The sequence below is a fragment of the Pseudophryne corroboree genome, chromosome 8 (assembly GCF_028390025.1).
Source record: "Pseudophryne corroboree isolate aPseCor3 chromosome 8, aPseCor3.hap2, whole genome shotgun sequence".
Lineage (NCBI taxonomy): Eukaryota > Metazoa > Chordata > Amphibia > Anura > Myobatrachidae > Pseudophryne > Pseudophryne corroboree.
This window is the reverse complement of record NC_086451.1, coordinates 254,252,829-254,276,666: the sequence shown is the minus strand read 5'-3', so window position 1 is coordinate 254,276,666 and position 23,838 is coordinate 254,252,829. Positions and strand designations below refer to the sequence as shown.

The 23,838-nt window shown below is 46.8% G+C and overlaps 1 protein-coding gene and 1 long non-coding RNA gene across 3 annotated transcripts; one reads left to right on the top strand and one right to left on the bottom strand.

Annotated features, from left to right (window-relative positions):
• Positions 1–2,190: 2,190 nt before the first annotated feature.
• Positions 2,191–4,802, top strand: LOC134947687 (myb-related transcription factor, partner of profilin-like). The gene is made up of 4 exons (XM_063935653.1): positions 2,191–2,529; positions 3,113–3,172; positions 3,248–3,460; positions 4,075–4,802. The coding sequence occupies exons 1-4, from the start codon at positions 2,202–2,204 to the stop codon at positions 4,752–4,754; spliced, it is 1,281 nt and encodes a 426-aa protein (XP_063791723.1). The 5' UTR covers positions 2,191–2,201; the 3' UTR covers positions 4,755–4,802.
• Positions 2,995–6,076, bottom strand: LOC134947688 (uncharacterized). 2 transcript variants are annotated; one of them, XR_010182692.1, is made up of 3 exons: positions 5,185–6,076; positions 3,308–3,457; positions 2,995–3,198 (listed from the first exon to the last, which is right to left on the bottom strand). It is a non-coding gene; the product is annotated as an uncharacterized LOC134947688 (long non-coding RNA). The 2 variants fall into 2 exon arrangements; XR_010182693.1 differs by lacking the exon at positions 5,185–6,076 and adding an exon at positions 5,007–5,174.
• Between the last annotated feature and the right edge of the window lie 17,762 nt (positions 6,077–23,838).

Here is a 23,838-nt window from a genome sequence, read left to right as displayed (position 1 = left end):
AGCACAGATATGGTATGGAGCGTTTTTTTCAGGCAGAGAACGGATTAAAAAAAACTAGCAAAACTCTGCACTGACTGTACTCCTCCTAACAGCTCTCCCCAATCCTCCCCACAATAAGCTAAGCAGCAATCAGATCAACTAACTACTAACAGTAACTATAAACGGTGAGGACGCCAGCCACGTCCTCTCCCTATCAATCTCAATGCACGTGTGAAAATGGCGGCGACGCGCGGCTCCTTATATAGAATCCGAGTCTCGCGATAGAATACGAGCCTCGCGAGAATCCGACAGCGGGATGATGACGTTCGGGCACGCTCGGGTTAGCCGAGCAAGGCGGGAAGATCCGAGTCTGCCTCGGACCCGTGTAAAAAGGCTGAAGTTCGGGGGGGTTCGGATTCCGAGGAACCGAACCCGCTCATCTCTAGCGTCCACAGCACAAGTATCCTGTGTTCTTGGCGCCATCGCCCACACCTAGTTACTGCCCTGCTTACATACACCTTACTGACAGACACCACTTTCTAACATAGATACTGCTCCCTGACACAGACACCACTTGCAGACACAGTCACCCATTTCTGACAGATACCACTTGCTAACACAAACACACTGACACAGATGCTGACTGACACAGTTACACTTACTGAATAAGGATTTTTAATGTGTGCATAGGCGCCCTTGTAACAAAGATGAAAGAATAGCGTAGAGAAATATAATATAGATAAAATCACAATTTTTATTGACACAATATGAACATAAAGAACACAAAAAAATATATTGCACTAGTCCCAAAAGGTTTCTCACCCTCTATATTAGTTTGCGGTGGGCAGATGGCTTTCTCAGCAAAAAGCAATCAGATCCCAGTGTGGTTCAGATGGCACCACCGCAAAAGGCTTTTATCTTTAGAAGGCTGAGTAGGGAATCCAGCAGTGCATTCACAAAAGGGTATCCATATCGTCCAAACGACGCATTTCGGAGCATAAATCTCCTTTTTCAAGCTTGGATCCATTTATGCTCCGAAACGCGTCGTTTGGACGATACATATGGATACCCTTTTGTGAATGCACTGCTGGATTCCCTACTCAGCCTTCTAAAGATAAAAGCCTTTTGCGGTGGTGCCATCTGAACCACACTGGGATCTGATTGCTTTTTGCTGAGAAAGCCATCTGCCCACCGCAAACTAATATAGAGGGTGAGAAACCTTTTGGGACTAGTGCAATATATTTTTTTGTGTTTTTTATGTTCATATTGGGGTAAATTTACTAAGATTCGTAATTTCCAGAATCATGTCCAAGTTCAATCACGAATGACATCGACAGTGTAAAATTGCAACTTTTTGAATTGATTACGACTAATTTACTAAGCTGTCGTATTCGTATTTTTCGTTTCTTCCGATGTCGATGTCATTCGTGCTTTTCTGCTGTAGATTGCGGCCGCGTTTGCTGTTTCGCGGCCGCGTTTATGGGTTTTTTTACGACTGCGTCACATGTCTGTTACGGCAGTGATTTAGAAATTGCTGCCGCGTTTTTAGTCCTAAGTTTCGTTTTCGTCACGCGGCCGTGATTGGTTGTATTCGTGAAGGAGGAGTGTCTGTGCATATTACTATAAAACCGCCCCAAACACACCGCACCTCGTGGGTTTAGCTAGTGGAGAGGAGAGAGGAAGGTGTATTTGGAGTTGGTGAGTTTGGTGGAGTTTTTGGTGGATTTGGAGAGGAGTTTGGTGATTGTTGAGTGCTGTACTGTGTGTGTAAGTAGTCTTGTCATATTTGTAGTATTGTTTTTTCACAGTTTGTCTACTTTTTTGTCCTTGTTTTTTTTTTACAGTCTTTTGTCATTGTTTGTGAGTGAGTGAGTGAGCGTGTGTGTTGGCTGTGTGGTGTGTAGTAGTAGGAGTAGTGGAGGAGTGTGTTTTGTGTTTTGATTTTTCAGTGTTTTTTGTTGTTTGTCATGTCAGACTCAGAGGTCAGTGTGGTGGCGGAGGTTAGTGAGGTGGAGGCTGGTAGTGAGGTGGAGGCTGTTAGTGAGGTGGAGGGGGGTAGTGAGAGGGAGGAGGTTAGTGAGGAGGAGGAGGAGGGGGTGCCTGTTGCTGTATTTTCCAGTGATAGTGATGGTGTTGTGGCTCCGCAGCCACGCACCACTACCAAGACTGGCAGGAATATAAAGTTCAGCTATGCTGAAAACATGGCTTTGGTGCGTGAGCTGATGAAGCACCATCGCCAATTGTTTGGTCAGGATGCTGGCAAGGTGTCCTCCCGCAGGAAGTCTGTCCTGTGGGGGCAAGTAATACTTGCCGTGAATAGTGAGGGTGTGGTGAGGCGGACTGAGGACACGTGCCGCAAGAGGTTTTATGATATAAAGCGGCGTGTCAAGGCCAAGATGGCCAAAGAGGCCAAATCTGCAAGAAAAACCGGAGGTGGCCCCCCTTTCCGGGCCACCTATCGGGACTGGGAGGAGCCTGTGCGGGCATTGATTCCTGCCGAAGTGGTGTCTGCTACTCATGTCCGGGATTCGGACCGACCCACGCAGGATGGTAAGTTTGATGTGTTATATTTTTATTTAAATGTCCTCTAAATGTTGTAAATGTCATTTTTAAAGGGTAAAGGATGCATAAATTGTGTTTCACATACTGCAGGCCTATGCACCCTTAAGGTGTGTTTGTGTTTAGAATGTGCTTTTTTCACCTTGCATTGGCTGTTTGGTAAATTTAATATTGCGCAAAAACATGTGCAATGGCTTTTTAATTTTTAAAAAAAAAAAGATTTTTTTTTTGACGATATTGCTTGGACATCTGTGTTGTCTGCTTATTTTAAAAAGATTTTTGTATTTATTTACTTCTGAAAAACGGTGCAATTATTTCAACATTAAATTTGTGAAACATTTGCAAGTAGTCAATCTCTGCAATATCTGAGGCATAATTCTAAAATGTAACAGATTTATTGTGTGCAACATCATGTACATTTGGATATACACCACAAAATAATGAAGCTTGAAGCTCTTAATCAGAAATTATTTGTTTATCCAATACCTAATAGATGGTTACAGTACAATAAGGCTTTGCAGGGGTTTTTTTTACACAAAGCATGGTAATAATGTTTGGTACACTTTTTCAACAGTCCCACAGACCAGCCGGCCAGACAGGCCTCAGACAAGTCAGGATGAGGCTGGGATTGCAGGTAAGACTTCAGTGTAGTCACATATTCTGCAAACACATAGAAGTACAAAATATTAATGTTTATATTTTCACATAGGTTCTGCTTCTGGAAGCCGACCTCCTGTAAGGCGCCCATCACAGGGCTTGGGCCACTTACCCAGGAGGCCAAGTAAGACACGGCGTCTTGGCTCGGAATCTGCGGCTCCATCATCCCCACCCAGGCGACGACTTTCGGCAGTGTCACCCCAGCCACCACTGGCACTATTGGCGAGTTCGCAGAGTGATGAGCCCCGATCCCCTCAGTTATCTGGTGAGTAAAAACAGAAATTAAACACATAGGCAATAATATACACAGTACAGTTAATATGTTGTTAGTTGGTTTTGAGATTACATGTTTTCCAGAACAAGCAATGTGATGTTACGTCTTCAATTGCTAAAGGTGAAAAAAAATTTTTTTATAAGGTCTTAGTGGATGTTCTCGCCAACATCATTTTTAATAAATATCAGAATTTTTTTAAAATTTGGCCCACACACGTGCACATTTAAATAAAATAACAATAAAATTCCAAAAAAAAAACAGCATCCACAACATTATAGTGTTCACACATCTCCCCTGTCCAGTATGTAGATGGCTTACTTGCTCCGCTCCTCTGGACTATCCAGGTAAGTAGTCTATATCGTGGTCAGGGGAGGGAATCTAACAGTGTAATGCTGTGGAGGGGAGTTAGTTAGGTGAGGATTATGCAAATCTGTCTATGTGGCCGCCTGTGTTGGTATATATGTTTTTGAGCATAAAAAACATTATAAGTTTATAAAATCAATGCCAAAAAGTTAAAAAATGGAGTATTATGAATGTAGTAATGTGTAGAAGTAGCCTTGCAAAAAATTTACAAATAAACATTGCATGTTGGCCACCCCATACAGAGCCCAGCTTGATGGCCGACGTGGACCAGCAGGGACAAGACCAACAGGCAACCATCACACTGCAACTTACACCTGTTGACCCAAGCCAGCCAATACAGCTGCAGGATATCCCCCAAGCCTCCATCAGTCCACAACTGGCACAAGCTCCGCCCCCAAGCCAAATACCAGATGATTTTTGGGCCAGTTGGACAAGCCAACAGGCACAAAGCAATGCCAGCCTGACCGCACATACACAACACCTTGCCAGTCTGCCCCATCATCTACCGCGTATTAGTCGCAACTCGGGCAGACTGATTGTACAAGTAGGGCGAATGGCAACCTCAATGGAGCAAATAAGGGCTGACAACAGCCAAATGCTTGCTCATTTATCGCGCATCATAGATGAGCAACAGCGCCATCAGCAGGCACTCGTTCAGCTCATTCAGCACAACCAAGTGGTGAATGAGTCGTTATCCAGGATTGTAGCCAGCCACACTGCAACCAACACTCAGCTGATTGCAAGCCTTAATAATTTGAGCAGCAATATTTCATTGATGGGAGCTCACCAAGTAACCTCCAGCTCGGGGACCACGACCCCTATCCAAACGCCAGTAACCTCCCCTGTTCGGCGTTCCTCCAGAGCACGTGCCAGTGAGCCAGCACAAAGCTCAGCACCCAGCACACACAAGCGGAAAAAATAACCCCAATGTGATTGGCAAAATAAAAATTTGTATTTGACAAACACACAACTTCCTGTGTCCGTCTCAAACATTGTCGAAGCTGCTCTGTATGTATGTATGTTTTTCATGGGTAATGACTGAAAATGTATTTTTAGCATAAACTAAGTACAATGGACACACCACTATAAACTACAAACAGTAAGTAACAAAACACACAATAGAAAGTAGTGCAAAGTGTTTAGTCAAGGATAATTACAGCCTACTAAAACTGACCTGAAAAATAGCGCAGGATCACTTCTTGCCGTACCTGCCTCCCTACATATGTACTCACACTGTCACCAGATGGGTCTAACTCCTCTGCTTGCCGACTGCTTTCTCCCTCATCATGTGCCAGATGTTGGGTTAAACACAGATTATGGAGAAAACAGCAGCAGAACACAATTCTAGTCACCTTTGAGGGACTATACAACAAAAGGCCAGCAGATTTATCCAGACACCGAAACCGTGACTTCAGCACACCAAAACATCTTTCTATCACATTCCGCGTAGCCTTATGTGCATGATTGTAACTGTGTTCAGCAGGAGAATCAGGTTGGGACAATGGAGTAAGGAGCCAAGAGTAGCAGCCGTAACCCCCATCACCTGAAAAACAGATATAGTCCACATTAGTACATATGTTAGATTATTCTTTCACCTAATCATAACTCGAGTTTGTGGATAAAAGACATACACACAAAACATTTTAAACATACCCAACAGCCAGCCATCAGGCATTTGTCCGTCCTCAAATTTATCGAAGAGCGATGACTGACTGAGGATGAAGGAGTCATGGCAGCCACCAGGGTAACCTGCAACAACACTCATAATTTTTAAGTTTGCATCACAGACCACCTGGACATTAGTTGATTGGGACAGATGTCTATTAGTATATATATATTGGCGGCCCTTAGGTGATCTCAGCTGAACGTGTGTGCAATCTATGGCCCCCAGCACATTGGGCATGCCAGCAAGCTCATAGAAAGCTACCCTGACAGCACTCCACTCCGACTCCTCGGTAGGGAAGCAGATTGAGGCATTAATGTGTGGCTCCAACACATCCAAAACCTGAGTGGACATTAAAGAAGCTAAGGTGAGTGTCATGTTAGGTATTCTCTACAATACTGTGTTGTTTGAACTTACAGAAGCAACACTTAGACATAACCGCCTATGTATTTTTAGACTCACCTGCATCAAATATCTGGAAAAGGTGGGCTGTGAGATACCAATGACGTCGCCTGCCACAGCCTGGAAGCTCCCAGTAGCCATAAAGTGTAACACAGCCAGGAGTTTGTGTAGGCCTGAGACAGAGCGAGAGCGTGCTGTCTCAGGGTCTATGCCCAGTTTGACAAGGTCATACAGGTGGAAAATGTTGTTTCTATTTAGGCGGAACATCTGTATGACCCTATCATCGGACAATGCATTTAAGTTTAAACGCCCTCTAAAAAAACGAGGCTGGCGCAGCCTCCGCGGTACCTGGACAACCTGTTGACCATGTTCACTTACCTGGGCCTGATTCCTGGAAGCCTCATGGAGCAGTCTAAGGTATCCCACAGCAAACAAAAAATCATTGCCACACACCACAGCCGCCATTTCAGAGTGAGAGAAGTTCAAAATGTGCCTGGAACACTTTTATAGGGCCAAACATTCAGGTGTGAGTAATGGATAATTGAGTACACATGTAAACACGCTTTTCAAATGCTGGCGCGTTTTTTTTTAGGAAAAAATTACGATTTGTAATTTTTCGCGGCCGCGAATGCATTTTCACGGCAGCAATTACAATTACGAATGGTTAGTAAATGACCGAGATTCATATCTAAACAGGCGTAATTTGACCGATGGTGTATTCATTCGTAATTTTTTACTTGGACTTGCAAAAAATTACGAATGCCCTCATCTCTGCCGTGATTAGTGTTTAGTAAATTACCGAGATGACACTTTGAAGAAAAAACGGCATCTCGGTCAAAATCGGGAGCTTAGTAAATTTACCCCATTGTGTCAATAAAAATTGTGATTTTATCTATATTATATTTCTCTACGCTATTCTTTCATCTTTGTTACAAGGGCGCCTATGCACACATTAAAAATCCTTTTTCTGTTGTTTATATAGGGACGTGGTGTTCCCTTTTTTTGTGTGACGGCTGCCCATTGTAACATTAATTGCGCACTTTGGATTTATTTTTCTATTTGGATACAGTTACACTTACTGACACATCTTACTGACACACACTTACTGACACAGACACTTATTGACACAGACACCACTTACTGACAGATACAACTTACTGACAAAAACACACTGACGCAGATCCCCTTAAAATAAATACCACTTACTGACACAGACACCCCTTACTGACATTACTCGCACATTGGCCCTCATTCCGAGTTGATCGGTCGCAAGGCGAATTTAGCAGAGTTACACACGCTAAGCCGCCGCCTACTGGGAGTGAATCTTAGCTTCTTAAAATTGCGACCGATGTATTCGCAATATTGCGATTACTAACTACTTAGCAGTTTCAGAGTAGCTCCAGACTTACTCTGCCTGTGCGATCAGTTCAGTGCTTGTCGTTCCTGGTTGACGTCACAAACACACCCAGCGTTCGCCCAGGCACTCCCACCGTTTCTCCGGCCACTCCTGCGTTTTTTCCGGAAACGGTAGCGTTTTCAGCCACACGCCCCTGAAACGCCGTGTTTCCGCCCAGTAACACCCATTTCCTGTCAATCACATTACGATCGCCGGAGCGAAGAAAAAGCCGTGAGTAAAAATACTTTCTTCATAGTAAAGTTACTTGGCGCAGTCGCAGTGCGAACTTTGCGCATGCGTACTAAGCGGATTTTCACTGCGATGCGATGAAAAAGAACGAGCGAACAACTCGGAATGAGGGCCATTATTATACATACTTACTGACAGACACACTTTACTGACACAGATACCCCTCACAGACACACACAAGACACCACTTACTGACCGATGCCCGGACCTTACTGACACACATACTGACAGACACACTCATTTATTATGCATTCACACAGCCCCCCCCCCCCCCCCAAGGCTCACTGTCACCCCATCTCCCATCGGCCATCAGCAGGTGACTGTTGCAGCAAACACCCCTAACCCCCCCGCTTTCCCCGCGTTTCCCGGGTTGATGACGCCGATTTTAATGCTAAATATCTCAGCTTCTATGTGGTCCATCGACTTGCTTTTGGTTCCCCACTTTCACAAAGACACCTGTCCCGTGATCAGGAGCCTTGTAGGAGCAGAGATATCAGGCTTCAAAACAGCTTGTTTTCTGGTTGTTGGAGAGACAATTTATATAGTGGGCACAGGCTTTGACTTCAACAGCTCTGTCAGCACTGTGGGTACCCTGAGACCTGCTGAGCCCTAAGCGGCATTTCTCCACTACTGCCCTCTTCACAGTGTTCACACACTTTGCAAGAGCAGGAGGGGGGACAGGCACAAAGGTATAGATTGCCTGATCAGTGCTGCCTGCTGTAATATACACAGTGACCAGCGCAGCAGGTGTCTGAAGATAGGCGGCTGGCTAATCAGGGTGGATGTGGACGGTGTGCCCACAGGGCAAATGGGCTGTGAGCAAAGCACGGTCTGCCCACACCTAGTTTATGATCTCTCCTCAGGGTCGGACTGGCCCACAGGGGTACAGGGGAAACCACTGGTGGACCCCACTGCCTCAGGGCCCTCTCCTTCCTCTAAGGATCAGGTTCCAGACTATGCCCTTGTATTATACATGGTAGATATGTTGCATTACACTGCAAACGACAATTGTGTATTTCAAGCCTCTGTGGAGGCGGGCCACACTACCTCTGTAGGCTGGCCACTCCCATAAGTATGGGCCTCTATCACTGGATTTCCCTGGTGGGCCCTTCATGCCCCAGTCCAACACTGTCTCTCCTTCCTCCCCCACACACACCACAGTCTGTGTCTCCCTCTCTCCTTCCTCCCACACACCCCACAGACTGTCTCTCCCAAATTAATAATTCCCAGCTCCCCCACCCCATCCCAAAGCCCTGTATCCCCTCACCAATCCACCCCTAGGAGAGACTCACCTGCGCTGCACTTCCCAGTATCCAGATCAGAACACCGCACAGCAGGAATTATGCACCCTCACACACTACCGGTGCAGGGAACAGGAATCCTGCCCAGCGGAGCTGCTGCCATGCCCCGTAACTGCCTGCAACAGAGCTGGACCCGGAAAAGCGACACACAGTCACTGTCTGTGAAACGCTTCTGTCACTCTAAGGCTGTGACACGCTGCCTTATTTGGACAAGACTGCTTACATCCCTGCCGGGCACAAAGCGGTGTATACTTGGGGTCCCTCTGATCCTTGGGGCCTGGTACAGGTGTCCCCTTTGACCCCCCCGTTGCCACCCCCTGGGTGCGGGCCCCCTGGACACAGAGACCTGTGTGCACTGCACACCCTATACCCATTAAATATCGGACCCACAGTCTGATTCATGTTTGTAAGTAAAGCAAAAAAGCAATCAACTGGGCAAAACCATGGGGGTAATTCAGACCTGACCGCTGCTGTGCGTTTTCGCACAGCGGGCGATCAGATATGAACTGCGCATATGCTCCGCAATGCGCTGACGCGTTGGACGGCTGCACCGGGCATCGGTGCCTAGCGACAGGGTGGGGCAAAAATTTCAAACGCACGGGTGTTTGCAAGGTGATTGGCAGGAAGAGGCCGTTTGTGGGTGGCAACTGACCGTTTTGCAGGAGTGCCCAGAAAAACGCAGGCAGGATCAGCCGTTTTCAGGGAGGGTGTCTGACGTCAGCTACGGCCCCCGATCAACTTGAAACAGTCGCAGTGGCTGAGTAAGTCCTGGGTTGACCAGAGACTGCACAAATTGATGTTTGTGCAGCTCTGCTACAGAAGCGATCGCACACTTGCACAGACCTTTTCCCCTTCCCCTGTAGGCGGCGACTATCTGATCGCAGGGCAAAAAAAAACGCAGCCCAGTGATCAGGTCTGAATAACTCCCCATGTTGCACCACAGATGGGGCAGATGTAACATGTGCAGAGAGATTCAGATTTAAGTGGGGTTTGTTCAAACTGAAATCTAAATTGCAGTGTGAAAATAAAGCTGTCTAACATTTGTGGGCTGCATGCAAAAAGCAGCCAGTATTTACCATGCACAGGAAAAAATATAGATGTATTTGCTTCCATTGCATGGCAAAATGGCTTGTTCCAGACACAAAGTTACTTACTTTTTTTTTCTTTACTTATAAACATGAATCAGGCCCTAACTCACAATTGGTACATCCTTCTGAAGAAAGTACAATCAATGTGCAGAACCGTATTAAGGACTGAGCAACTGATGAAAGTATTTTATCTCCTTCTGAAGAAACTGTGGAGCCTGTTATAAAGCATACTGCAGTCAGGACCATAACTAGCAGTGTGCTAGCGGTGCCGTGCACACAGCGCATATGCACTGTGGGCACAGTACTGCCAGCAGCACCCGCACAGGCGCTCTCCGGCCACCGCCGACCCTGCTGTACTATCCCGGCTACTGCTCACACAGTGACAGGCAGCAGTGCACTGCACTGACTGCAGCATCCTGTATCTCCTACGCTCCACCCCTCCCGAGTCCCAACATCCGCAGCAGGAGAAGAACACAGCAAGGGTGAAAGGCTGGCAGCTAGGTGGAAGCAGCTGCTCTGGTGGCAGATGTAAGTATAACACAGACACACACAGACCCGCTTTAAAAGGGAGCTCTACCAACCTGGTGCAATGTGCAAAAGGGGGCTCTACCTGGTGCAATGTGTAAAAGGAAAGGGGGCTCTACCCGGTGCATTGTGTAAAAGGAAAGGGGGCTCTACCTTGTGCAATATGTAAAAGGAAAGGGGGCTTTACCTGGTGCAATGTGTAAAAGGGGACTCTACCTGGTGCTCTACCTGGTGCAATGTGTAAATGGGGGCTCTACCAGTGTGTAAAAGGGGGCTCTACCTGGTGCAGTGTGTAAAAGGGGGCTCTACCTGGTGCAGTGTTTAAGAGGGAGCTCTACTTGGTGCAGTGTGTAAAAGGGGGCTCTACATGGCATAATGTGTAAAAGGGGTCTCTACATAACATAATGTGTATAGGGGACTCTACCTGGCATAATGTATATAAGGGACATAATGTGTAAAAAGAGCTTTACCTGGCATAATGTATATAAGGGGCTCTACCTGGTGTAATGGGTACAAGTGGCACTACTGTGGGGTGTACTTTGAATAATGGAAACTACTGTGCGGCATAATATGAATTGGTGTTATTTTGTGACTACGCCCCATCCCCATGAAGTGACACCCCTATTTTTTTTTCTGCGTGCCATATGCACGCACTGTCCCTGTTTTACTTAGGGGTGGGGCACCAATTATATTTTTGACACAGGGCACAAAAAATGTCTAGTTACGGCTCTGACTGCAGTAGTGAGAACACTGCACATTGCCGGTTATCACTTCTACCTCTAATGGTGCCCATACACTTGTGCGATGCCCCGCGACGCAACATCGTGGGGCCTCGCACCGGCAGTTCAGGTGCGATAAAATCGCACCTGAACTGCCAAAGTGATTACCATGTGATCATGCAATAGATCGTATTGTAATCACGTGATGGGCACATCACCGCCGAGTAGGAGCAGCCTCTGGCCGCTCCCCGCGGGTGACCATCGCCCATCGCAGTGTGATTATATAGCATGTGTTTTTAAAAACACATGCGATTACACTGCGATTCGATAAATATTAAGTGCAGCACATACTATTTTGAGATGTGAGATTCGATCGGCGTGCCCGCGCATCACGTCGAAAAGGTATCTGAAATGTGCATACAATCCTTCGATTTCTCTCACAGATGCGGTCGAAAGCGAAGGCTAGCACCGATTATCTCACAAGTGTATGGTCACCATAAGCTAATGTACAAGAGGGACATTTGTTCCAAATTATTCGAATACTTCAGTATTAAACTCAGGATGTCCAGGATCTCTCCAAAGATTTTCTCATCTTTTAGGACACTGTGTTCATATTGTTCTTGTTAATAAACAATCCACACTAACACTATTGTATGGATTTTAATCGGCATAAGCTATTTATTTGTAATGCTCTTATAGGTTTATTTTAGAGTTATTATTTACTAATAAATGTATGATTACTTAACATTGTATTTATTAATTTATGTGATAGAGATATTTGGCCTGATTCAGAGTTGAAAGCAAGTCCCTTTTGCCAACTGACCTTGGACCTTATTCAGCTTCATTAGTAGTTTTGCTAAGAATACAAAACTGCTAATGATAAAATCGCATGGTGGGCAAGGCATGTAAATGGCCGGCAGTGATGCGATTGCAATTCAATTGCGATCACATCACTGATTTGTGGATGCCCCCTGCCTCCGCAGCCAGGCTGTGAAAGGCAGGCACAGAGTGGCCATTTTCTGGGTCGCAGCGGCCGCGTGTTCCGCCTCAGATTCCCACACCACGCCCGCTCAATGGCGTGTCACTGGCCATACAATGCAGCGTCGCTGCCCGTACCTCCCCGTGAGTGCCTCTGCCTGTCAGGCAAAGGAATTCGCATAACTGAGATGTGATCGCATCTCCCCGCCGGTGCACGTGCAGAGCGGGTCCTGCGTGTGCACTGTTGGGGAAAGCGGGAAGATGTGATCGCATCTCAGTAGCGACTACTACTGAATACCCTCCTTTGTCATTTTTTGCACAGAGCAAGTGCCTGAAGGGAGGCTATGCAACTTTGAGGATTTGTGAGTGATTTATAGTCATACACATCTCAGCACGTTTCCACTTGCAGCTGAATGGATGTAACTGGGCAGCAAATGGGTGTTCGCTTCAGATTTCTATGCACATGCCTACACAGCTGCGATTTTTCAGCCTATGGATTTGCTAATCTCTGATTTCTCTAACTCTTCCTTCCCTCTCTCTCTCTAACCACCATCTGTTTTCTTTCACCCTCTCAACTTCCCCTCTCCTCTCCACGGCCAGACCCACCATCACCAGACGCAATCTCGGGTCTCTCGACCCTGCTATCCTGTCTTCCCTCTAGACTTTCCGCTCTCCTCTTTCCACCATGAGCTGTCCCAACCAGGCAGCCTCCTTCTATAACTCTTCCTTAATCTCTGCTCTCGACTCTGTGTACCCCCTCTCCTCTGTCCCCCTCCGCCGCTCTAAACCCCAACCCTGGCATACCAAAGTAACACGATTCTTACAAAAATGTTCATGCTCCGCTGAACGCTTCAGGAGGAAATCTCAGTCTCTGGCAGACTTCCTCCATCTCAAGTTTATTCTCTCCTCCTACAGCTCTGCTCTTTCCCTCACCAAGCAATCCTTTTTCCAAGTACTGTACTTATCTCTTCTCAGTCCTCCAGTCCACGCCGTCTCTTTGAAACTTTCAACACTCTCCACCTCTCCTCCCATTCTCCCTCACTGCCACTGACTTTGTCTCCTTCTTCATCTCCAAAATTGAGGAAATCTGACATGATATCTCCTCCCATCACCACTCTGCTGCCCCCCTGCTCCCATCATCCTTCCCCTCCATCTATCCCACCCTGTCCTCCTTCCATCCCACTACAGACAAAAAAGTCCATTCCCTCATCTTATCCTCCCCCTTTCAACCTGCCCCAAGGACCCCCTCCCCTCCCGTCTTCTCTGCTCCCTCTCCCCCACTGCCTGCTCCCACCTTGCTCACCCCTTCAACCTATCACTCTCTACCAGCATCTTTCCCCCACCATTCAAACATGCTCAGGTCTCACCTGATCTCAAAAACCTCTCTGATAACTCCATCCTTGATTCACTACAATCTGGCTTTCGCCCACTCCACTCCACTGAGACAGCCCTGGTGAAAGTCACCAATGTACGTATAAAATGGAGAGTAAAACTTAACCAGCGCTTGTGTATAGACGTTCAAGGTCTGACGTATTTCTTATCTATTCGTCCTCATAGTAAATCATGTGAAGGAAAAAGATGTATATAGCATAACACCCTTTTAATTATCATAAATGATGTAAACAAGTAAAAACAATGGTAGTGAATAGCACAAATCCTGGAGTGTTAATAGGTGCAGTGGGTAATTACCAGATGTTCTAGAACTGTGGTTAAACAGTTCTAAATGGGCATAGAGATTTAACTGCAAGGATTCCGGATTTCCCCCAGTGTTCGGTCTCGTGATGTTACAACCGTGTCTCCACTCCACTGCAAACCCGTAAACGCCTCCCTGGATCTCACCACCGCGTTTCCACCCCGGGCTGGGGTCTTTTTCAAGGTGCAAATAGTGCAGTATCACTCTCCTTCTGACTCCAGATATTTAACAAAACCATCATGGAGTCTGGAGTCAGATTTACTATGAGGACGAATAGATAAGAAATACGTCAGACCTTGAACGTCTATACACAAGCGCTGGTTAAGTTTTACTCTCCATTTTATACGTATATTTGTGCACTTTTTGGTGAGGGGTTGGAGGAAACCTCACAGGAGTTTAAACATTACTAGCAGCTTTTGCGCACGGGACACTTTCACCTTTTTTTGTTAGAAAGTCACCAATGACCTGCTTTCGGCCAAATGCAGGGGTCACTTCTCTCTGCTTATCCTTCTGGACCTCTCTACTGCCTTTGACACCGTAGATCATCCTCTTCTCCTCCGCACACTCCAAAACATTGGCCTCTCTAGCACTGTCCTTGACTGGTTTACCTCTTACCTCACTAACGGCTCCTTCTCTGTGTCTGCCTCCACCACCACCTCACACCCTTCCATTCTTCCTGTTGGTGTCCCTCAGGGTTCTGTCCTCAGCCCCCTTCTGTTCTCCCTGTACAACTCTTCCCTGGGTGCGCTCATTAGCTCATTTGGCCTTCAATACCACCTCTATGCTGATTACACACAACTCTATCTCTCCTCTCCTGACCTGTCCCCCTCTGTCCTCTCTCTGGTTTCCAGCTGCCTCTCCACCATCTCCTCCTGGCTGGGTGCTCTCTGAAGCTCAACATGGACAAAACTGAACTCCTTATTTTTCCCCCAGCCAGAGTAACACCCCCTACCAATATCTCTATCACTGTTGACAACGCCATCATCTCCCCCGTTCCCCAACTCCGCTGCTTGGTCGTCACTCTTGACTCCTCCCTCTCCTTTGCACCCCACATCCAAGCTCTGGCACAATCCTGTCGGTTCCAGCTACACAACATTGCTCATATCAGGCCATTTATCTCCCAGAGTGCAATTAAACTTATCATCCACTCACTGGTCATCTCACAGCTCGACTACTGCAACATTCTCCTCACTGGCCTCACTTGCTCCCCTCCAATCTGTCCTCAACCCGCAGCTAGGCTTATCTTCCTCTCCTGCCGCTCCACATCTGCCACTCCCCTTCGACAAAATCTGCACTGACTCCCATTCCCCTACAGAATCCTCTTCAAACTCCTCACCCTCACATACAAGGCCATCTCTAATTCCACTGCTCCCTACATCTCCAACCTCCTCTCCCTTCATACTCCCTCCCGCCCCCTTCGGTCGGCCAATGACTGTCGCCTCTCATCTACCCTGGTCACTGCTTCCTTTGCTCGAGATCAAGATTTTGCCCGTGCTACATCCCTCCAGTGGAACGCGCTCCCCCGCTCCATTAGACACTCCGCAACCTTTCAAAGCTACAAACGGGCACTGAAAACCAACATTTTCATCAAAGCGTACCCTTCCAATGCATAACCTAGTCTCGAGGCTGCTCCTCCATCCCCCTGCCTCATGCTTTGGCCATCTCTGCTTTGCTTACATCCTGCCATCAGGCTACCTCTCGCTTGCTTGTACCTCATGTCATCTGTCTGTCGCCCCTTCCTACTAGATTGTAGCTCCTCAGAGTAGGAACCTCTTTCCTCTTGTTGTCAAAACCATATTCTTGACACATTTCACTCAGAGGCCTCTCCTACTTAGCGACCATCTTTACCCGCTTTTCTCCTACTGGTAAAGGCTCATCTCTCTGTATGGTCACCAGCTCCTAGTAGTACTCTGATCACTCACTCGCTACTTACATCTAAGCTCTATTATGTTTTGAGAATTGTGGTGCTCTTTGTTACCTCCACTCTTTTTTTGTTATTTATTTACTGTAATGTTAAGTTTTGTCTCCGTGTACTGTCCTTTGTACGGCGCTGCAAAACACTTGTGGCGTCTTACAAATCAAATCTCCTATATAATAGCCCAGATCTGTGACTGTGCCTGGGCCTCTAACGCTGGGCATGGCTAGGAGCTCTCATTAGCTTAGTGGCATGTCTATCACACCCAGTCCACAGCTGATTGGGCGAGAAACGCCCTCCCACACAGGTTACATCCAATGGGAGGCTCTGCCTTTTGGCTGCTGTGTTTTCACAGAGCAGGATTAGCAATGGGACTGATGGAGCTGCAGCTCAAGCCCCACACCCCAAAATAGGCCCACTACATCTGCAGCAACATACCCTCCAACAATTTACACATAAAAATTAATACAAATTCGAAAAGGGGGCGTGGCCACGGGTACAGCGGCGTGGCCACGTCCCTTTTCCTATACTTTCAATGGAAGCTTGGAGAGTCAAAAATCGGTACATACCATAAAAAAAGGGACTGTACCTGCCAAAAAGGTACACTTGGAGGGTATGCCACTGCATCTGCAGCAAGTCTCTGCGCTGAAGATAGGGAAAAAACATCCTTTTACTGCAGCGTCCTATGTCCTGCTGCCAGTCCACCTGCCCCCTCCGCCATCAACAATCCCCACTCCCTAGCCGCAGCACAGGTGGAACAAAACCTGCTGCGTCCACCGGCATAGATGTGAATAAAAGCGGCGCAGTGGAAGGCTTTCATAGCCCTCCCTGCGCCGCATACTCTCTGAGCCCCGGAGCCTCTCTGTGCGTGATCAGGGCCGTCTTTTCGTATGGGCTCAATGGGCTCTTGCCCAAGGGCCCCAGGAGTATAAGGGCCCTATGCTGATAGCTGAGGGTCCCCTCTTTCCAGGGGTACCAGATTTTTTAAAATCGGCCCTGGGGAACCGGATATATCCGACTTGAAAGCAGTGGTCCCCATCCAAGCCTGTTAATTGCTCTTCCCAGCTAGATATCTTGGGTTCTGTCTGATTTAGAGTTATTCTGAGGGTATAATCCAAAAGCTGGGACTCTCCCCTTTCAGTGAACACTGGCATCTAGTCTCTATTATGCCCAGAACCAGATATATCAGCCTTCAAACAGCTGGTCCCTGCTCCAGCTCCACACGCCTAATATGCAGTTTTATATGTTCGTTGGTGAATTGCTCTGGCTCCTGAACACTGATCCCCAAGTCCCCAGTACCTCCTGAAAGGTGGGACTCTTTAGTTTTTTATCCCATTCAAAGCTAAGAAATATATTTTCAGGAACTTGAGATATCTGCAGTCAAGCAAGCTGCCCTCCTACCGGAAAATTGTAAATATTAAGCCCACTCCACTATCCACCCACCCCTTACAAAGTAAACACCCCTTACCACCCTGGAAGTCATGTATCAGGGCTTCTTCATTCAGCCTAATGCCCCCTCTACAGTTTAGCCCCATCTGTGAGGTAAAGGAGTAATTAGCAGAAATTACTGCTCCAGGTCCTACATGCTGAGCGGAAGATAGAACACCCCCTACCGCCTGCGGGACATCAAAGCTGCTGCTGATAGCACCCCCCACCCCTACCGCTGGAGGATAGGTAGGGGGCCCAGTGCATTGCTGTGCCCAGGGGCCTACACTTCTATTAAGGCGGCCCTGTGCGTGATGTCACAAAAGTGCCTCCCAGCCACAGCCGCGTCAAGATCCCCAGAGGCCCTGACTCCGCAACACAGCACCTGGGCTGCTGGCCTTGAAGCCCCGAGATGGCTAATGTAACCGATAGAGTGGGTGATATCACGGAGGGTGATGTCTGAACACTGTATCAATGTAAAAGGTGACAGTGCAGTGCAGTACAGTGGGTGTGCAGTCAGGGCCGGTGCTAGGGTGTTTGGACCCCCCCTGCAAACTATAAATTTGCTCCCTCCCATACTTTACAAAGGCACAGCGCACATAATACCCCCTGTAGTAGAGACACTTACACATGTAACGCCCCCTGTACCAGTGATGCTTACACAAGTAACACCCCCTGTAGCAGTGACGCTTACACACGTAACGCCCCCTGTACCAGTGAACACATGTAACACCCCCTGTACCAGTGACACTTACACACGTAACGCCCCCCCTGTACCAGTGATGCTTGCACACGTAACGTCCCCCAGTACCAGTGACGCTTGCACACGTAACATGCCCCTGTAGCAGTGATGCTTACACATGTAACGCCCCCTGTACCAGTGCCGCTTACACATGTAATGCCCCCTGTAGCAGTGCCGCCTACACACGTAACTCCCCCGTACCAGTGACACTTACACATGTAATGCCCCTTGTACCAGTGCCGCTTACACACGTATCGCCTCCTGTACCAGTGACACTTACACATACAACAGACATATATATATATATATAGACCCCTTGATGAAGTCTGAGTGACGAAACGCGTTGGTTGTACCTCTTTTGACTCTCCACTTTTAAAAGATAAGCAGCACTCTCTTATCCGATATTTTATTATTTATTGCCTTTTATTATATGTAATTTATCGTTTTGTTTTTTTTAGCTATCTTTTTACCTGTTATTAGTTAATAGCATATGTCCTCCGGCTTTTTTACCCACCCTGATATTAATTATATTCGTTTTTATATTGTATAAACAAATGTATTGTTATTTTATACGTATCCAATGTCTCCTCATATATATCATATTTTACCAGACACTGTTGGTCGCTGAAACCCTTGTCCCCCCCTTTTTGCATGTCCTAATTGAGGCAGTTTATCACTGCCTAATACTTAAGGGTTAGCTGACGCCTTGTATCACTTAAGGAGTGTCTGATTTTGTTGCATTTTTATCACTTTATTATTCTATTTCACACACACCTGTGGCGCCATACTTCTACTACCCAATATATATATATATATATATATATATATATATATAAAAAAAAGGTAGAGGCACTCTTCAGATTTTACAAACATGCAAAAAAAGTTCTCATTTATTATGATATACGTTACATAATCCACTTGAATAGTATCCTCAAGCGCTTTCGGCCCACAACAGGCCTTCCTCAGGAGGCTATATAAAGCAGCTACATATCAGGTAATGAAACCAAACAGCAGATCAGTCCAGGCATGTTTTTTTGCAAGTTTGTAAATCTGGAGAGTGCCTCTACCTTTTTTCTATAATTAAAATGCTCTGACATTGGAGTGGACACCCCAGTTGCTGGTTTCTTGAAGATGTGAGTGCGACCTTCATTGGATATATATATATATATATATATATATATATCCCAAATGGGACTGGCACTCTCCTGACTGGCGTTCAAGTACCCCGGTGCCTTCTGTAGAAGCAATGTAGAGATCCGAAAGGAGCGTGTGTAACGCTACACACCTTGACAAAGGGGCATGTAAGCCCCGAAACGTTGGCTTTTTTGTAAACCTTTTTTGAATACAAATTTGATTGTTTCATCAAAATCCCCGAGTGCCGCTGTTCCTTTCGGATCTCTCTATATATATATATATATATATATATACAGACAAAATCTGAGGGCGCTAATGACTTATTAATCTATTAGACAATCAAAATAATTTAATAAATTTATTCATAAAACACAATGTTATCTCTATTTCATATTATCAAATACGCAACACTGGATTGATAAAAATTTTGTTGGCCTCAAATCATGTAGTTTGAGTGCTTCAATGCTGCCACCTCTCTCAAAGTCCAGTGAATAACCTACATGATTTGAGGCCAACAAAATTTTTATCAATCCAGTGTTGCGTAAAAACACACAGTACATGGGTCTGATATAAATTTATAGATCTACTCCACTATTTTTGACTATTTTTATAAATAATAGTCAAAGGAATTGTCACTTTGGTTTCAGTCTATGAGTCCGTTAGGTCCAATATTGGTGTAGGCTTATCTTGATCTTATAAATATGGATTTCGTCTGGAGTTATTAGCCTCAGACTTATTTTGATCTAATACCCCTGAGGAAGTCCTAAGGGATGAAACGCGTCGGGTTCTACATCTGATTAAACCTAATTGGTATATATTTGAATTGGGTTCTGCATCTGATCAAAAACCTAATTGGTGTATATTGAAATCTATAGATGTTATATCCATCCTGTATGGTGATAATGTTATTTGATAATATGAAATAGAGATAACATTGTGTTTTATGAATACATTTTTTAAATTATTTTGACTGTCTGTAATAGATTAATAAGTCATTAGCGCCCTCAGATTTTGTGTGTATATAATATTTTTGAATCCTTGCTGACGAGGGATTCTTCTAGAGGTGCTGCTTATATATCCCGAGCGCAACTTGGTACCATTCTTGTGTGTATATATATATATTTATATATATATATATACAAACACACACACACACACACACATACTGTGCATACATTACACACATACACAGTCACACATATATACAGTATACACAGACACTGTGTATACACACACACACACACACACACACACACACACACACACACACACACACACACACTGTCTTTCCAGACACTTACCTAATGAAGTATGGCTGGCCGAAGCTGTAGCAGCTCATCCTCCTCCTGCTGCAGCATGGTCCTGTATAGCTCTACCCCTTATTCCCATCTAGCCCCACCCCCTTTGGCTCCCGCCCGGCCACTGAATGTCACACAGGGGAGGGGAGGGGGTGAAGAGGCTATGTGCTGCTGGTGCCGAGGGGGAGAGGAGGTTTAGTGCTGCTGGCGCCTCTGCATGTGTGACAGCAGCCGACAGCAGCAGCAGGGATAGCAGCAGCAGCTCAGCACAGAGATGCAGAGCATGGAGAACACCTCTCCTTCCTGGTGCCTCCCTGCACTGCATCCCTTTGCTGAGTGGCTAGCGCCGGGCCTGTGTGCAGTGTCACTGACATTGCACAGCACTCTCACCTTTTACATTGATTCGGCCAGTCACTCAGTTCTGCCAGCCAGTCACTATTGTTAGCACCAGTGTCCTAACGCGCCACATTACAGGGAAGTAGACGCACTAATTAAACTACAGCTCCCAGCAGCCCTTAGCGCCGAAGGATTCCGGCCCTTAGGACTTCTGGGAGCTGTCGTTTATTGAGTGCATCTTCTTCCCTGTAATGCGGCGCGTTGGGACACCGGCGCTAACAATAGTGACTGGCTGCTGTGCGAGTCTCCGGGAGAGCCACTGCCAAAGGGAGGACAGCCGATTAGCTGCTGACAGGAGGAGAAGCAGGATAAGCATTACCCGCCCCTCCCCACTCACAGTACCTCCGGGCCCCATCTGCAGCGGTTCCGGTATGAATGGTTGACCATGTTATGGTCGACAGTCATTAGGTAGACCACTATTGGTCGACATTGGCATGGTCGACATGGGCAAATGGTCGACACATGGAAATGGTTGACACATGAAAGGTCAACACATGAAAAGGTCGACGTGAGTTTTTTTACTTTTTTTGGTGTCGTTTTTTGCGTAAAGTGGCGAGGAACCCCAATTAGTGTACCGCTTCACTCGCCATGCTTCGGGCAGATTACCGTTCCCAATCGTAGTCCACGTGGATCGTAAAGTATGGAAAAGTTCCACAAAACAAAAATATTCCATGTGTCGACCTTTCATGTATCGACGATTTTCATGTGTCGACCATGTGTCCATGTCAATGTCGACCAATAGTGGTCGACTTAATGACTGTCGACCATATCATGGTCGACCATACAAACGGATACCATCCGCGGCACCCCCACACACCCCCTCCAGCACTCGCGGTATCTCTGGACCCCCTCCTCCACCCGCAGCAACCCCGCACCCGCCCCACCCGGGGCACCACCACATCCACCCCTCCCCACCCGGGGCACCCCCACAACTGCTCCTCCCCCACCCGCGGTGGCACTGGACACCCACCTGCGGCACCCATGCACCCTCCCCGGCCCGCGGCACCTCCACACCAGCCCCTCCCCCACCTGTGGCTCCACAGCAACCGCCCCTCCCCTCCCACGGCACCCCCAGATCCCATCCACGTTTTCCCCGCACCTGCCACTCCCCCAACCAAAGCACCTACTAGGTGATTCATCAGGCCCTGCATACACTGTTCATGCCGTTGCAAGGGTCTTCGATGCCTTAACCATTGCACGCCCTTTGTCTGTGCAATATTTAACCACTCACACAATTATGATTGGAGATAATACTCCATATAATAAAAATATTGCATGCCACAAGGGTGTGCAAGGGTTAAGGGGATGTAGCCAATTACGACTGTGTGAAGAGCGCCCGTAGGGCGCGATGAATCACCTAGTGTAGTAATAATAATAATAATCATCGCAAGTGAAGCAGACATCCAGAAAAAAATAGAGATGCCCACTGGAGACATTGCAAAATCTCAGCAACTGCGTACACATATGTAGCATCGACAAAGAAATGAGAAACATTGACCCCCAAGGGAGTCTATAGCAGTAGCTGGCAGTGGCATATTTTTCTACATACATGATTGCATCTGTATGCAGAAATACGCCCCAAACATGGTTTAGAAGATCTACATGCATTAAGTTTACAGTCATTAGGTCGACCCTATTTGGTCGACAGGCACTAGATTGACATGGACAAAAGGTCAACATGGATGAAAGGTTGATATATGAAAAATCGACATTGGAAAAGGTTTGAAAGGTAGACATAACAATTGTCGACACAAAAATGGTCAACATACTTTTTTTTGCATTTTTAGGGTTAGTGTGGATAGTTTTGGCATCTGAGACCACCATTTGTTCAAACGTGTCCATTGCAGGCTTGCTTCGCTTGCCACTCTATAAGCAAGGTGTCTCGCTCTGGTTGGCTCGCCACAAGATTACTAAAGGTTAATATTTGTGACATGGATAGTCAAAGAAGGAAAAAGTTAAAAAACAAGAAACCCCAAAATGTGTCGACCATATGTGTATCGACGATTGACATGTCAACCATATGAACCTGTCGACCTTTTGAACCTGTCAACCTCTCCCAGTGTTGACCTTTCATATGTCATAAATTTGTCCATGTAGACCACAAGGGGTCGACCTAATGAGGGTCGACCTAATGTATGTTGACCAGTAGTCCGGATTCCCCCAGAAAATGGCAGTGAATTCCTGTCAATTACTCTGCAAATAAATCCTAGCTGCGAGCAGCATAAAAAATGGTACCTTGGAGCGTGCTTAGTGCGATCACGGTGCATGCACAGTCTGCTGATAATCACTCAGTTGCGTGACCATCTGAATCAGGCCCGTAGGGCCATTTGTGGTTTTGTAGGTGTAATTTCATCCTTTCCAGAGTTGTGCATATGCAGAGATGTGATCCCGGCCACCAGAATGCTGACAGGGGGGCGAGCGCAATGAAGCCCCTTGCGGGCTCACACACTCACACACTCTGTAGGTAGAACCACAGAATCTCATCTTGGGCACCAGGCACTCCTTCTCCAGCCACTCGTCCAAGCTCCCAGCCACCTCCAAGCTCAATCTTCCTGCCAGAGTGGCTCTACGTGCCAGGCTTGTTCTCCTATCACTCCCGCTGCTCCCAATGGGTGGGGTGGGGTGGTGTTGGTGGTGGGGGGGGGACAGGGGGAGGGATCCGCGCTGCTGCTGCCACTGGTCGATGTGGTCTCCATGCCTGTCCTGCACTAGTGGGCGGGAGGAAGAATACCGCTTGTAGGCTGCCATGAACCTGACTTTAACAGTATGTTATTGCAACCAGCCGAGTGTCTTACCTCGTCCTACTGTCCTACAGGCCAGGATTTCCTGCAGTATCACAGATTATGCTCAGCCTTGCTTCATTCTCTGACTCAAGTGTTTGCTCTGCATACTGGTTTCCAAGCTGCAGCACCTTCCCAGACTGATTGCACAGGTGCTGAGACTGCAGATTACAGCAGTATTCTCAGACCAGCTGGTAACTATTTGTGCTCCTGAGGTTAATTCATGCTCCTGTGTGCAGTACTTTGATATTCTCTGACATTGCTGCATTCCATGATTACCAGCTGATCTCCACTTCACCAAT